The sequence below is a fragment of the Citrus clementina genome, unplaced genomic scaffold (assembly GCF_000493195.1).
Source record: "Citrus clementina cultivar Clemenules unplaced genomic scaffold, Citrus_clementina_v1.0 scaffold_4, whole genome shotgun sequence".
Classification (NCBI taxonomy): Eukaryota; Viridiplantae; Streptophyta; class Magnoliopsida; order Sapindales; family Rutaceae; genus Citrus; species Citrus x clementina.
Genome location: NW_006262274.1, coordinates 2,332,498 through 2,348,317, shown reverse-complemented (window position 1 = coordinate 2,348,317; position 15,820 = coordinate 2,332,498). Strand labels below are relative to the sequence as shown.

Sequence of the window (15,820 nt, the reverse complement as noted above, 5' to 3'; positions counted from 1 at the left end):
TCATTTTGGGTTGGACCGACCCTGTATGTTGTTCTGGACCAAACTAAATTTTGGGCCACCCTTGTTATGGGCTCAAATGGCATCCTGGACATTCAATTTTTGATGGCCCATAAAATTTTAATGGAAAATTTATGGAAATAGTCAAAATTAAAAGCAATTAATGAACTCACTATTTTCTAATTGCTTTATGTCCAACAGGCAGTTGAGAAAGACATGTACATACATGCGAACCAGTTCCGGTGGATCTCGTTATGAGACCAACCAACTTTTTTGTTTTTGAAAAATAAATCTACAAAAACAAAATAAGTGGATCCCGTTTAAATGGTAAAGCTATCGTTCCCAACAGTTTTCCCACCAACGCACTTAGGACTTTTAACTAATACTTACTTCAAAAAAATTTATAATTATAAAATAAAAATTAATAATATATAATAAATATAAATTTTAAATAATAAATTTAACAAAATATTAACGACAAGAATTCACGTCGATCAAGTAAACCAGTTTAAAGTAGGAAACAATTCTCCACGAGGAATCAAACACCGGATTTTGAGATTTCTTTTCCCATTAAGTGTCGGATTCTCTCATAAACCAACCAGCCTGGCTTCAGGAATCATTAGACGATTCAGAAAGAGCCGCACACGAGTCCCTACATACATATATAGAGCTCTGTTTCCACTTTCTCTCTCTGTCAATAAGACTCCGTCGCACGTTCAAGAACCCGCCATAGATGGCGTCGAACTCCGAAGTGCAACTCCCGCGTGTAGTCCCGGTTAAAAACAAGGCCCCGAACCCAATTTGGACTACAGCCGAGCAGCTCTTCCGAGAAGCACGTGACCGCCACGTGTTAGAAGTAATCCGTCGGCCGAAGCAGAGAATCAACGACGAAGACGAACTCGGCGAGTACCGCCTCCGCACACGCGAGGGATTCGAAGACAAAATCGGACGGGCCCGAGACGACCTCGGCGAGTGGAAGAAGTACGCGAGGTGGGAAGAGTCCCAGAATGACTTCGTCCGCGCAAGGAGAGTGTGGGAACGCGCGCTCCAGGTGGACTGCAGAGACCACTCCCTGTGGGTTGGTTACGCCGAGTTTGAGATGAGGAACAAGTTCATAGACCACGCCAGGAACGTGTGGGACTGGGCCGTCCAGCTCCTGCCACGTGTAGACCAGCTCTGGTACAAGTACATCCACATGGAGCATATGCTCGGAAACGTCGCCGCAGCCAGACAGATATACGAACGGTGGATGAAGTGGGCCCCGGACGAGAGCATCTGGCTCTCTTACATCACCTTCGAGCACAAGTACAAGGAAACCAACCAAGCGAGGCAAATCTACGAGCGGTTCGTTCAGTGCCACCCTACGGTAACAGCCTGGCTTAAATACGCCGAATTTGAGATGACAAACAAACAAATCAATCAAGAGAGGAGCGTGTACGAACGCGCTGTGGAGAAGCTGTCCGAGGACGAAGAGGCTGATAAGCTGTTCGTTGCGTTTGCGGAGTTTGAAGAGAGGTGAGAGGAGACAGAGCGGGCGAGGTGTACAATATATGAGTACGCACTGAATCATATCCCGAAAGGAAGAGCTGAAGAGTTGTACAGGAAGTTCACGGCGTTTGAGAAGCGGTGCGGGGGAGGGGAAGAGATTGGAGACGTGATCGCGGCGAAGAAGAGGTTCGAGTACGAGGATGAAGTGAGGAAGAATCCGATGAGCTACGATGCGTGGTTTGATTACATTCGGTTGGAAGAGAGCGTTAAGGATAACAAGGAGAGAGTGAGGGACGTTTACGAGCGCGCCATTGCGAATGTGCCGCCAGCGGATGAGAAGAGGTACTGGGCGAGGTATTTATACTTATGGATTGAGTACGCGCTGTATGAGGAGCTTGAAGCTAGGGATATGGAGACGACGAGGGAGGTTTATCGCCGGTGTCTTAAGTTGATCTCTCACAAGAGGTTTTCATTCGGCAAGATATGGATTATGGTAGCGAATTTCGAACTGAGGCAGATGAATTTGAATGGTGCCAGGAAGATTTTGGGGAATGCAATTGGGATGGCACCTAAGGGGAAGGTGTTTGTGAAGTACATTGAGATGGAGATGAGGATGGGGAATCTTGATCGTTGTCGAAAGCTTTATGACAAGTACTTGGAGTGGGCACCTGATAGCAGCTTTGCGTGGAAGAAATATGCAGAGTTCGAGCAACATGTTTGTCAAACTCAGCGGGCCAGAGCTGTTTTCGAGCTTGGGATTGGACAGAAAGTTTTGGACGTGCCTGAGGATTTGTGGAGGGCTTATATTGAGTTTGAAACATCACAAGGTGAATATGAGAGAGTAAGAGCACTCTACGAGAGACTTTTGGAGCGGACGCAGCACTTGAGGGTGTGGATTAGATATGCACAATTTGAGGCTTCTCTTGTATCTAAGGAAGAAGAAGGAGGAGGAGGAGGAAAAGAAGAGGACGAGGATTGCATTCAGCAAAAGAAGCTATGTGTTGCGAGAGCAAGAAGGGTTTTTGAGAGAGCACTTGAGTACTTCAGAACAACAGGGGCTAATCTAAGAGAAGAAAGGGCCTTGTTGTTGGAGGGTTGGTTGAAGATTGAGAAGAGTTTTGGTAGTGAGCTTGGTGATGTTAGCTTAGTTCAGGCTAAATGGCCAAAGACACTGAAAAAAAGAAGGCCGATTTTCGAGATTGGTCCGGTCCGTCCGGAGGCAGCTGCCTATGAGGAGTACATTGACTACATATTCCCAGAGGAGGCACAATCGCATGCAACAAATTCGAAGATACTTGAAGTCGCTTACAAATGGAAGAAACAGAAGACTGCCGAGTAGCTGTTTTTGCTTTTATTTAACTTTGCGCAAATAAAGAGACTATTTATATTAGGGATAATATTTTTGCTATCCAAAGTGTAACTATGTCCGATAATTTACTAGTGCTCCACTTTTGCTGCTAATTTCTCTCTTGCTTCCATACATCAAAATTTCTCTGTAGAAGTTTAATGCAACAAAGATGCACATTAACTTACTAAAACACAAAAGGTATGCAATTCCTAGTAAGGGTAAACATATCAAATGAACATTTGAAATATAGAGATTCTCAAAACTCAATGATCCATCAAAATTGATTTTCTTATATCTCAACCATTTGATGAGCTAATATGAATTCGAAAGCTTAGTAAAGCTTTTATTTATACCATCAGGCTTTGATCTTGGTCGACGACCTTTGTCGGGACCACCAATAATGCCCCAAGTCTCGAATTGTCTTTGTCGTGCTCTAGCCCTCTCTTTCTCTTCTTCAGATTTTGATGAGTAACAGTATGGACAAGTAACTCCATACTCCCACAGTGGGGATTCCATGTCGGCATCACTCACCGGTTGCTTGCATCCATAGCAAAGCTTGAAAGTTCCCTGCACCAAACCATGCTTAACAGATACTCGTTTGTCAAACACAAAGCACTCACCCTCCCAGAGGCTCTCTTTCTTTGGAACTTCCTCCAGGTATTTCAGAATCCCACCTTCCAAATGATAAACCTGAAAGATCAAACCACGATGCACATCATCGACCTTAATAATATGTCCCAAAAAATAATTTTATTAGGAGTAGTTCTATAGACAATCCACCTCTTCGAAGCCCTTGCTGAGGAGGAAACTTGAAGCTTTCTCACATCGAATTCCTCCTGTGCAGTACATTGCAACCCGCTTGGGCATCCTCTTTTTTGGAGAGCCAACTTCTTTATCAGTGATTTCATCTGTTATCTCCACCTTTGACTCCTTATGAGTAGTTTTATCATTCTGGAACTGATCCTCCACCCAAGAAGGGAACTCACGGAATGCTGTGGTTACTGGATCAACTGCCCCTTTAAACTTCCCAATTCTAGTTTCATAGTCATTGCGCACATCGATCACCACCTAAATACATGTAACATCGCACCAGGAACTGATTAGGTGCATGTAATTTTTTTTTTTAAAAAAAAAAGCTCTTATGCCCAGATATATAATCTTTTTTTTTTTTTTAATTTTGGAGTTTTTTTGCCGGGTCAATAACTAAGCCAACCTACTTTGAAGAAAAATATATAGTCCAACCCCTTTCCAAATATTTATGTGTATGGATAAAGTCCTGAAATTTTTAATTCACTCAAGTTGCATTTGCAAGTAGATTGCAAATTCTAGATCTGCTTTCATAGTGAATTCCTGTTCTATTTTGAAGTACTTTTGCCAAGATATATGCATAAAGAAACAATTAAGAAAATGCAACTTCAGAATATTGCCATTGCAAAAAAACTAGTAGACTATATAATACTCCTCAGACTATTTTAATAGGCCTTGGAAACTATGTGTGTCTGTAAAATTCAATATCAACAACAACTAGCTTTCATTTTAAAAATAAAAGCTGAGTAAGCTAATTAACTGAAACAGAGAAGAATAAAATGCCACAACAGCATTTCAGTGACTCACTGTATCGGGATCACTAATCAAAGCATTCCATTCTCTGGGCTTCACGTACTTCCCAACCCTTTCAATAGGTGCTACAGTTGGCATTCCAAGAGTAACAATCTGCATAAACAGAAGAGAATGAAAATAGAATGCATCAAAACAAGTTTGATACATTCTGTTACCATGATATAAGTCACTACTTTAAACCACAAGGCATCGGCCAACTAAGAAATACCTCTTTCTTCAACTTAACCCTCACATGATCCCATCGGAAGGGAGCATCTTCCCCAGCTGCAAGAGGAGAATTGCTGGTGTGTCCATGATGTATAGCCTCCTCCTCAGGACTGACAGGAGACTCTATTTGTCTTAGCCCCTTTAAATGTTCATCACTTTGAATGAACCCAAGAACTCTTTCCACCGACTCCCTGGTACCACAAATGCTTCCATTGATTCCTTCCGGTGCAAGAATGATGCCCCCTGAAACACGCTGAGGAGTATCAGCTTGGTAAGGTATGTATGAGAATAATGCACAATAAATAATTCAGTAGCTCACAATGTACAAACCAAATGAGAATGAAATCATAATAAGATCAAGCGACAAATTAAACTCTTTTGCCAAATTTGATTCGACAAAGCTATTGTTTTAACCAATTGACAGAATAAATTCTTGCTTGCAATAGTTGGATTCGATCATATGAACAAATCAACCAATTCCAATTAATTCAGTACACTTAAGATGCTTCCTTTACTTTTTTTCCCCCAACTTAAAACAGTATAATTCAATACATAATTATGAACTCCAGCATTCGAACAAAAAACATGCAACAAAAAGAAATAATAAAATTAGACAAGTACCAGCTCCTCGCAAAGCCGCTTCAATGGCTTTCGCAAATTAGCGTGGTCAGGAAAATCCGCAAACTTGTAGAATGAGATCACCACGAGGGAAGAAGAGTTCGGGTCGCCCGATTCGGGAACCGAATTTGTTAATACGGGTCTTCCCGAAATGGTAGTCGGGTCAGTGGACCCAGTGAAGCAACTGGTAGAAACTTGCATGGCTTGAGAAATCCTAATAGGGTTTGAGATTAATTGAGAGGTTTGCGAATTCTGTGAGGTGGGTTTCAGAGTAAAGTGTAATCTAGGGTTAGGGTTAGGTTTTGGATGTGAAGTGCAAGATGATAGCATTCTCAGCGCCAGTAATGGAGGCGACCTGTACCTGATCATCAAGGCCAAGTTTTGTAATTTGTATCACCGGAGCGGTACTTTACGGTATGGATGGTCCACACCAATATAATTTGTTTGGATAATTATATACTTGTGTCCTCAACTACTTAACATTCTCATAAAAGGATGTAGTTTCTCCATTTGCATTAATTTAGCTACTTTATTTTCATATACAGATTTTTAATATATTAAATACTTTTTCTTATTAGTGATTTATCAATTCAGAATATATATATATATATAGAGTAAGGATTTATTATTACACTATATGGTGTAATAATTAATTAAATAGAAATATTATAACACCATATGGTATCATAACATATTTGTGCAAAATTCGCACTTGAGACGGTCTACATATGAGAGAGAGAGTAGCATTCCTACACTTTAATGAAGTGCAGAAACCATCATCAGATATATAAAAGTTGCAAGTAGGGGTTTTTAACTATATTAAAGTTAGGGACAAACTAAAAGATAACAAAATACAAACTCCAATACAATATATTTTATCATGTAGTGTATTAAAATCTTTATTTTTTTTATTTTTATCTTTTTACTTATTCCCGATTTTAATATGGTTAGAAATCCATGATTGAAAACTCACTTTACATGTATATATAGTAATTTTATACTAAAAGAACCCTTATATGAAAGTAAAAAACAAGCTAAAAGTTAAAAAAAGAATACAAATTTTTATATGCTACATGATAAAGTTATAACTTAATTTACATACCTATTTCTATCATGCGCTAAAGCTTTTTCTAGTCTTCTTATCAAAAAAAAAAAAAGCTTTTTATAGTCTTTAGTGAAGGCTGAGAGAAAAAAAATATGATTCATTGGCTGAGATTTGGCAAAGATACAACAATATCCCATTTACTTTTGTAGATTATAGTTTGACTTTTACAAGAGCATCTATTGAAGAATGCAAGCAATTGAAAGTTTTATTTGATCGTTATGCTCAAGTTTTAGGACATATTTTTAACCTTGAAAAGTCTTCAATGTTCTCTAGTGCGAGAGTTCCAGAAGGTCAAACGGTAACAATTAAGACACTTTTTCAATTAAAAGTAATATCCAAGCATGAGAAACACTTGGGACTACCCTTTACGATAGGAAGAAAGGAGATGCATTTATTTGATGATGTCAAGTTGAATGTGTTAAACAAGATCTCTACCTATCATAATAAACTCTTTTCTAGTGGGGGTAAAGAAGTGTTAATTAAGGTAGTTGCACAAGCAGTACCAACATTTGCAATGAGTGTGTTTAAGCTTCCAATGGGCCTTTGTAATGATACTCAGAAAGTTGTTGCCGGATTTTGGTAGGGTTTTAAAGAGGATAAAATGGTATCCATTGGGAAAGAATAAGTTATTCTAAGAGCAAATGAGGCATGGGGTTTAGAAACTTTTCTAGCTTCAATCAAATAGTGATGGCCAAGCAAGGGTGGAGATTATTGCAGTTCCCTGAATCGCTCGTAGCCAAGATTGTAAAAGCAAGATACTTTAAACAAACTAATTTTTTGGGTGCAACAGTTGGATTTAATATATCTTATATGTGAAAGAGTACTTTGTGGAGTAAATAAGTTATCCAACAAGGTGCAAGATGGAGGATAGGAAATGGAAGAAAGATTCAGGTTTACAAAGATAGGTGGATACCAAGGCCTGATTAATTTAAGCTTATTTTAGTTGTGACGATGCCTAAAGATGTTGTTGCAGATATGATTAATTTTGAAAATCAATAGAATGTACACTTGGTCAAACAACACTTTTCTAAAAAAGATACTGAAGCTACTTCGAAAATACTACTTCCGAGGAACAAAAACCAAGATGAGATATGGTAGCATTACGATACAAAAGGGTCAACACTTTGTAAAGAGTGGATACCAAATAACCCTTAAAATCAAGTTTCTAAATACTCTTTGTTGTTCAATAACTTGTTGTAGTTAGTGTTAACACATATGTTTCCATAATATTGATTTTGATGATAACAAACAAGATTAAGAATGATTAATCTTTTAAGCTCAAATTATTTAATATTCTTTTTAAATAAATCATTATTTTCACATTCTTTTTAAATAAATCATTATTTTCACATTATAAATGTTTCATATTTAATGGAAAAATGATTTTATGAAATTGATTGTTTTTATTCTTTTTAAATAAATCATTATTTTCACATTATAAATGTTTCATATTTAATGGAAAAATGATTTTATGAAATTGGTTGTTTTTCAAAGTTTATGGTTTAATTGAAAGAATTTTGAAAACTTTGAAATAAACAAGTATTGCTTGAAATCTTGGTAAAGGACTTATTTGAAAAGTATCATAGCATTTTGGGCTATACCATAATTTCAGAAAATTTTGGGATTAACAAAGCATTACTTAGAAATTCTGAAATCAGACCTATTTGCAAACTTTCATAACGTTTTGGGCCATAATATAGTTTTATAAAATTTTGGGGTCAAACTGTAAATTTAGAAAATATGTCATTGTAGCAATCACTGTAGCAAACGGCTAACCATTTATTTAAAACGGCTAACCGATAATTTTCAGAAAGCATGTTCTGCATAGTATTGTTAAAATGATGCTACTGGAACATAACGGTGAACCGTTTACTGAAAACGGTTAACTGATTATTTCCAGATTGCTAACCTTGAACCGTTTAGTAAGAACGGTTAGAATAAATTTGTTTTGCAGGTCTCTGGAATTTAACTGCGAAAGGGTAATCCTAAACAGTAAACCGTTTATTTGAAAATTAGCCCAACGGTAACTTTGACCAGCCTAAACGGTTAACCATTAATGGTTAACAGCGAACCGTTTTCTAGCAGACAGTCTATAACGGCTAGTTTTTCAGCTCCAACTATAAATAAGCTCAATCCAATTCAAACAAGAAGTTTTCCAACGATCATCATTGAGCAAAATATTAAGAATACAACTTTCATTGAGCTTTAAATCTTTGTATTCATCTCATTCATTCACACATTGAGCTTTCACTTGAGATCAAACACATTGTGTGAGAGAGATTCATTTGTAATCTTTTTTGTAAAATCAAGTTAAAAGATTGTAAGTGTTGGGATACACTTGGGTTAAGAGATTGGGGATAATCTCTTGTTGTAAAAGTCCATTGACACCTTGGAAGTCAATTATAAGCGTTTGAAGTATTGGGAGGCTAGCTTAGTGAAATCCTCAAGCCCGGTGTGCTTGGAGGCGTGGACGTAAGCGGGGATTGCCGAACCACGTAAAAATCCTTGAGTTTGCTTTCTCTTCCCTTACTCATTTATTATTGTGCTTTTATTGAATTTATTATTTTCGAATTTATTAAGGCATTAGATTAAATTGTTGTGTAGTTTGCCTAGGATAATTTTTAAAAATCCAATTCACCCCCCCTCTTGGGTTGCCTAGTTAGTATTTCAGTTAGTAGAAGATAATTTGAAACCTCTTATTGCCATAAATGATAAAGATTTTTTTTTGTGGAGAGTAGTAAAAAATATGTTACCTACTGCTGAAAATATTTGGAGAAAAAAGATATTACAAATAAGGATGGCAATTGGTCGGGTTGGGCTCAGGTTTAGCCAAGCTCGAGCTTGACCCGATTACTGAAATTGAAGGCCCGACACAAAAAAAATACCACAGAGTGCTTTCTCCCTACCTTAAATATTTTACTTTATTTGTCCAATTTCATTTTGCTTTGTCCGATTTTGCATTGTTTGTCAATGATGTAAAAACAAAATTGTTTTGTTCTAAAACCATTATATGTCCATAATTTTTCATAAAAAAAGGGAAAAAAACTAATATCTTATACAAATAAAAACACACAATTCCACCACTCAACAAAAAAAAAAATTCCCTATATAAATAATGCATTGCACCAAGAAAAAATATATATTTCCTCCAAAAACCTAAAAATCCATAATTTTTTTTTAATTTAGGGTCAGGTTTGGTCAAGTTAGTTCGGTTAGGGCTTGAACCCTACCCCAAAATTGATCAAACCTTAATTTTTGCCCCAATCTCAACATGGGACCCAAAAATTCGGGTCAAAGTCCAAAAAAAGTCCAAAAATTTTGGATTGGTTAATCGAGCCAAAATTCAGGCTGAGTCAAATTGTCATCCCTAATTACAAACACTCATGTGCCAAATATGTAGAAAAGGTATGGAAAACATACCACATGCCTTATTTGATTGTAAGGCAGCTCATAAAATCTGGACGCTTGCTCATTTTGATGATCAATACATGTCAGTTTTTCAGGACAAAGATAGGATGAGTTTTGTTTTAAATACATTGTAGAATCTGAGGAAGACAGATAAAGAATTGCAGGTATGTATTTAGTGGGTTGCGTCATGCGTGGAATGCAATAGCTCGTTTTCTTTTTGAAAGAAAAAGGTCAAATCCTCTTCTGTCCTTGGCCGAAACAGAAGCAATAATAGACTCCTTCAAGAGAGTTAAACTGAAGATCAAGCACAGAAATTGAGAAACCTTCTAATAAAAATCAGTGGAGACCCCCACCTTGTGGGTAATTTAAGGCCAATGTAGATCCTGCTATTGATGTGGAAAATCAGAGAGCGGGACTAGGAACAGTAATTAGAGATTCCGGAGGTAAGATTGTGGTAGTTTATACGAAAAGCTCCAAGTATTATGATAATATGACATTTGCAGAAGCTAAAGCCATTGAATGAGGAATGCAAATAGCAAAGGAAGCAGACTTATCATATGTTATTTTTTAAACAGATTGCCAAGAAGAAGTTGGATGGCATCCGGCATTCAAGATAGGAGGAAAGATTTTCAAAAGGTTCAGATTCAACACACTTCTAGAATATGTAATACTAATGCCCATTCCTTAGCTAAACGGGCTGTAGGATGCAAAGAACCTGTCGTATGGATGAATAACGTGCCATCAAAAGTTATGTGTTTATTTTCACTTTAAATCAATGAAAGCATGACTTTTCTATCCAAAAAAAAAAAAATTATAACTTAATTTTTTATCAATTGGACTCACTCGAACAATGTTAATTAAGGATTTAAAGTTATATAAATGATATGTCATAAAGGCCTATGGAATGTGTATGAAAAGTTATTTACACGTTCATATTATATCCGACATATTGTAATAATTTTACTCCGGAGTTGAAACTATATGCTGTCGTTTACATGTTAGATCATAGATATGACATGCTCTTTCCACATTCAACACATGGAAGACGTTTTTACTGTGTACCATTTCTAGGTTATTCACATTGCTGACGTGGCGGAACATATTAAGGACACGGTATGAGATGTCATTTAAATTAGTTATTTAGTATGACTTTTCGGAAAGGAAGATTTATACTTACTAAAATCACTTGAGATAAAATTCTAGTTTTTATCTCATTAAATGAAAAGCTAGCTAAATAAATTCATTTTATTTATACCAAATTAAAATTGAGTAATAAAAGTAATCCAATCCCAACTTCTTTTTCAATTTTTTTTTTTATCCCTCCACCAAAATTACTCTCTGATTCTCAGCGTTAATATATTTTACCGTGGCATTTCCGTAGTTCAAAAATTTTGTAAAGAAAACGACATTGCAGATTCGGTTTGTTGAGTTTGGTCTACAGGGCCATATAAATTAATATAATGTAAACCTCCAATAATGTCACATTTGATTATGATTAAGTAGCAGGCCAAATGGGATTAGATTTAGTTAATCTAAAACTAAAGTTGCATTAGATTATACTCAAATTTTTACATTGATAGTTGTGATTCATTGAACCTGATTTAGGACACGATACTTCAATTCTTCGGGGAAAACATGGCCAGATCCTCGGTCGTTGTCCAAGTTGTGTCTATTTTCTATGGGAAATTAATTATCCACTGTCAAAATACCAAAAAAAGAAAAAAAAAACGTTTTTTTTAAGTAACAATTCAAAATTTACAAAGTGAATCACTGTTTCAATTTTCTCTTAAAAAATCCCAAAAAAAAATCATGTTCCGCCATTCCTCGCTCCACCGGTGAAGCGGCTGCTTGTTCCGGCAAGGAAGCCGCCGCAGTGGTCGCACTCGTTTTTTCGCCGGTGTTGGCTGATTGCGACGGTGGATATGGCTCTCTGCTCGTGGTAGCTGAGATTGTTAATAGCTGTGTGGTCTGAATTATTTTGGCTTTTGGGTGTACGGTTGAAACGACAAAAAAATTGAGTCGTTTTGGGTTTGCTTTTTACAAAGTCCAAAACGCAAATTTCAGCTGCCGTTTCGCCTTTTTGTAGGGGTGCCTATCATCACTACTCTTAGCTTTTTGACAATTTTAGCTTCTTGCCGTCAATAAAATTTTAATGGGTCATGAAAAGTGTGGAAAAGTGAATTGGTGCTGCAAGGAAAAAAAAAATTTAATTTTTTTAAAAAAAATATCAGATCTTATCTTGCTGTTATCAGCATTGCGGACATCTTATTTAGCTTGACTTTGAATTTTGTAATCTCGCTTGATAACGTTAGAAAGACACAATTGGAAAATTTTATAATAAAGTTTGAATTTAGAAAAGAAAATAATACTCATTTTGTCTAATTGTTAAGTCTCTAGAAGTACACCACACTTGGCCAATAAATAAGAATGTATTTGGGATTATGGGGACATCAGGATATTATTGTTAGACCAAAAACAGTTTAATTTAAAACCTTTTCATCATCACCATCGTAATGTTTGAATTTCGATTAAATGAACATAACCGGTTATTGAGATTAAAATTGTTTGGATTTTCCAAAAGCCTATGTTGCAATTCAAAGTAGCTCCCAATTTGATTTTGTTAGAATGAAAATTATGAAATCGATTGTTCCATTAATTTGATGAAAATGATTATTGGCATTAAAATTGAGAATCGTATACGTTTATATAGTTTATATCAAAAGTAAGTGCTAAGTTACGTGTATTGTAATTTATACCACTCATATGAATAGTGAGTGAACCCCATACTACCTACTGTTTAGGAAAATGAGTGTAAATTACAATACATGTAACTTAGAGGCTCCCTATATCAAAACAAGACAAACTCATAGCGCACCACCAAAAATTATCCAAACGTAGTAATAAATTGGGATAATAACATCATATTCCCTAAGTTACATTTTTACAAACAAAGATTTTGTTTAAATTCCATATGCTGCAAATGTGTCTCAAAGCCAAGATTCTACCTATCGGTAGGTTCAAAATGATTTGATTTAAAGTATCAAAAACTGGATTAGTGGACTTAACCATCATGATAGAAGTAATAAATATAACCAAACGATGAGGATATTTCAGTCCTTTCAATAGGGATGGTCGAGTTTCTCTTTAGTCTTCATCTTTCTAATTGAGAAATTATAAAAAAAAATCAAGGACCCAAATGATATTATCTATATTCGATTATACGTATAATTGGACAAAATTAACATCATCAATGCATCAGCAAGCAAACGCAAGCACAGCTTAGTAAGCAATAGGATGAATGTGGGATGAATTTTTTTCTTTTCTTTTCCTTCCTTACATCTTCCTCTTTATTGCTTCTCTCTTTCCTCATCACCTTTATCTTTAACAAAAACCGCATCATATATCTAAACCACTTACTCATATATATATATCGATCAATTCATCCCCATTACACGCACAAAAAGCCCAAAAGAGAAACTGTTAAAAAAGATAATAAAAAAAAATAAAAAATAAAGGTGAGGTAGCAAGATGGGCACTCTTTGTTCAGAGAAAACATCTAGGGAAAAGATGGCGAAGGAGCTTGTGAAGGGTAAGAAATTTGCCCACCAGCTTCAGGTTCTCCTTCAAAAGCCCTTTGAAGAAGATGGGTTGGTTTCGGCTGAGGATCTTGTTGTGAAGATCTTGAGATCTTTCACTCAGACTCTTTCTGTGCTCGGTACTACTGTTACTACTTCTTGTGATGATGATCATGAGAAGTATCAGCAGCAGCAGGCGAATTCTTGTAATGTTAATTCCGATGACTATCGCCGGAGATCGGAAGATTCCGGGGAGAGTAAGAAGAGGCCGGCGGCGAAGGACAGTGTCAGTAAGAGAGGATGCTACAAGAGAAAGTAAGATTAACTTTTTATTAAAGTTGTTTCTTTTATTAACTTACTTGTGGTTGTGGGTAACTAAAATAGTGCCTAATCTCATATGAGCTGTAAACTTATTTGATTATTCAATGATCTGTTATTTTGAGCAGTTGGGTCCGTGATTTGGCTTCTGCAATAACAAAACTTACTAAAATTATTTGGTTTGCAGGAAAAATTCGCAAACATGGACAGTAGTTTCTTCAACCAGTAATGATGGTCATGCATGGAGAAAATATGGCCAAAAGGAGATCCTCAATACTAAACATCCAAGGTGATTAGAAATGATCTAGTGAGCGACTGAAAGTGAACCTAATGCTCCCACATTAAAAAATGAGTCGCTATAAATTTTATGTGTAATTTTTTTTTTTTTTTTTGATGATAGAGGAGTATTTTTTTATCTTGTGTAATTCTGTATATAGCAGCGCCTTGTGAATGTTATTAACTATTGATGGCTAACTATGAATAGATCTTTATTGTTATTGATTACAGGAGCTACTTCAGGTGTACGCATAAGTATGTGCAGGGCTGCCGGGCAACGAAACAAGTTCAAAGAAGAGACGATGATCCACAAATGTATGATACAACATACATAGGCCATCATACCTGCAGAGATATCATCAGCTTCCCACAAATTGTGGCTGAAAGTTCTGAGCCTAATTGGGGTAGTACTATTAGCACTGGTGGTTCTTTTGTAGTGAGTTCCTCGTCTAGCATCCCGACAGAAGAAATCAAACAAGAATGCAAGGAAGAGACAACAAGCACAGATCATCAAGATTTGTCCTCTCTGGATTCAATTGCGTGGGAAGATTTTGTTTCTTTTCAATCATCTGATGAGCCAGAAGCAGCAGCCATGGTGTTTTCATGTAACAATAACAAGATGATCTCTTCTCATAGCTTGGACATGTACAATGATTTTGAGCATGGGTTTCATTTTGATGACAGCGGAATCTTTTAGGATTCTTGTAAAGTTCAATTAAGCACAGTTAACCCACTGGCCATTCCTTGTACACTAGTATAATTACTTTTGTGGAATAACAAAACTCCATCCTTTTTGCTTTTCTTGAATTTCCATACATTAATTATGATTAGCCTCCAAATTTTACTACAGAAAAAAAAAAAACGAAAAAGAAAAGAAAAACTGCGAAGTAACTTAAGGCGACTGGACAATTTTTTAAAATTAAAAAAATAATTTTATTTTATCTCCAATGTCATGAATGCTACTCCACTTTGAATGTAATTTTGGAGGTTAATTAATTAAATAAGCTTTGGGATTATTTAATAACTCTATGGAGAACATGAAAGTGAGTGTATTCGAAAATGATCAATCATTTCTTTTACTCTGATCTCAAAATAATAATAATAACAATAAGACACTTTTTTTTTTAACGTTAAAATAGAGTATTTTTCACATACTTCTCTTAATATGTGATCCATCACACTGCAGCATGAAAATTATAATCTGCCCACAAAGCAAACTCTGTGAGATGAGATTTTGTTAGGCATCTTGTGGTTAGCTTCTGAATTGTGTTAAGTTAAATATGCTCAAACCTCAGGGGAAGTATATATATATATATATGTACTCAAAGCAGGGAAAGTACTAGCTAGTTTTTCTGATTTTGAGTAATTATTTTATTCTGAAATACTAGATTTATCAAATAAGTGATCATCAAGCACAAATAACAATCATTATTTTGAAAAATTATAACTGGGGACTAAAATAGTAGCAAAAGCGTCGTAGGTGGCTTCTGTGGATTATAATAATCTCTTCTGGAATTTATTGTGGAAAAATCTGTACAAAATATGTTGTGATTTTGACAGGGATTAAACATGCAAGTTGTTTTGTTAATTGCTTTGTTGATATTTAATTGATGGAACGTATGATATTAGTGGACGCGATTAACTTTAAATTAATTTGATTATTTTCAATCAGTTTGCAAGTTGGAACTTGCTTGATGCATCATATGTCAAAGTAAACGGCATTCAATATGAAGCCACGATTTTACACTGACTAAGCAGAATTAGGTTCGATTTTTTTTAAAAAAATAGTTTACTGAATATTAATAAGTTAAAAATATATTAATTTAGTGAATATTGATTTAATTTATTAATTTATCGATA

The 15,820-nt window shown here is 35.8% G+C and overlaps 2 protein-coding genes and 1 pseudogene across 2 annotated transcripts; 2 read left to right on the top strand and 1 right to left on the bottom strand.

Annotated features, from left to right (window-relative positions):
* Positions 1-481: 481 nt before the first annotated feature.
* On the top strand, positions 482-2,855 carry LOC18043606 (annotated as a pseudogene).
* Positions 2,856-2,922: 67 nt separating this feature from the next.
* Positions 2,923-5,734, bottom strand: LOC18043605 (rhodanese-like domain-containing protein 7). Its single transcript, XM_006435881.2, has 5 exons — positions 5,282-5,734; positions 4,662-4,913; positions 4,448-4,546; positions 3,614-3,901; positions 2,923-3,523 (listed from the first exon to the last, which is right to left on the bottom strand). Exons 1-5 carry the CDS (start codon positions 5,645-5,647, stop codon positions 3,146-3,148), a joined length of 1,383 nt encoding a protein of 460 aa, XP_006435944.1. The 5' UTR covers positions 5,648-5,734; the 3' UTR covers positions 2,923-3,145.
* Positions 5,735-13,111: 7,377 nt separating this feature from the next.
* On the top strand, positions 13,112-14,782 carry LOC18043604 (probable WRKY transcription factor 70). Its single transcript, XM_006435880.2, has 3 exons — positions 13,112-13,681; positions 13,872-13,973; positions 14,192-14,782. The coding sequence occupies exons 1-3, from the start codon at positions 13,320-13,322 to the stop codon at positions 14,655-14,657; spliced, it is 930 nt and encodes a 309-aa protein (XP_006435943.1). The 5' UTR covers positions 13,112-13,319; the 3' UTR covers positions 14,658-14,782.
* Positions 14,783-15,820: the final 1,038 nt, after the last annotated feature.

Excerpts from the sequence above, each read along its gene's own strand:
- LOC18043604 (XM_006435880.2), top strand. The coding sequence starts at position 13,320 with ATGGGCACTCTTTGTTCAGAGAAAACATCTAGGGAAAAGATGGCGAAG. Across the intron at positions 13,682-13,871 it reads AGAGGATGCTACAAGAGAAA|GAAAAATTCGCAAACATGGA; the intron begins GTAAGATTAACT and ends TTTGGTTTGCAG. Across the intron at positions 13,974-14,191 it reads CTCAATACTAAACATCCAAG|GAGCTACTTCAGGTGTACGC; the intron begins GTGATTAGAAAT and ends TATTGATTACAG.
- LOC18043605 (XM_006435881.2), bottom strand. The coding sequence starts at position 5,647 with ATGATCAGGTACAGGTCGCCTCCATTACTGGCGCTGAGAATGCTATCA. Across the intron at positions 4,914-5,281 it reads AGCGGCTTTGCGAGGAGCTG|CGTGTTTCAGGGGGCATCAT; the intron begins GTACTTGTCTAA and ends GATACTCCTCAG. Across the intron at positions 3,902-4,447 it reads TGATTAGTGATCCCGATACA|GTGGTGATCGATGTGCGCAA; the intron begins GTGAGTCACTGA and ends ACATGTATTTAG.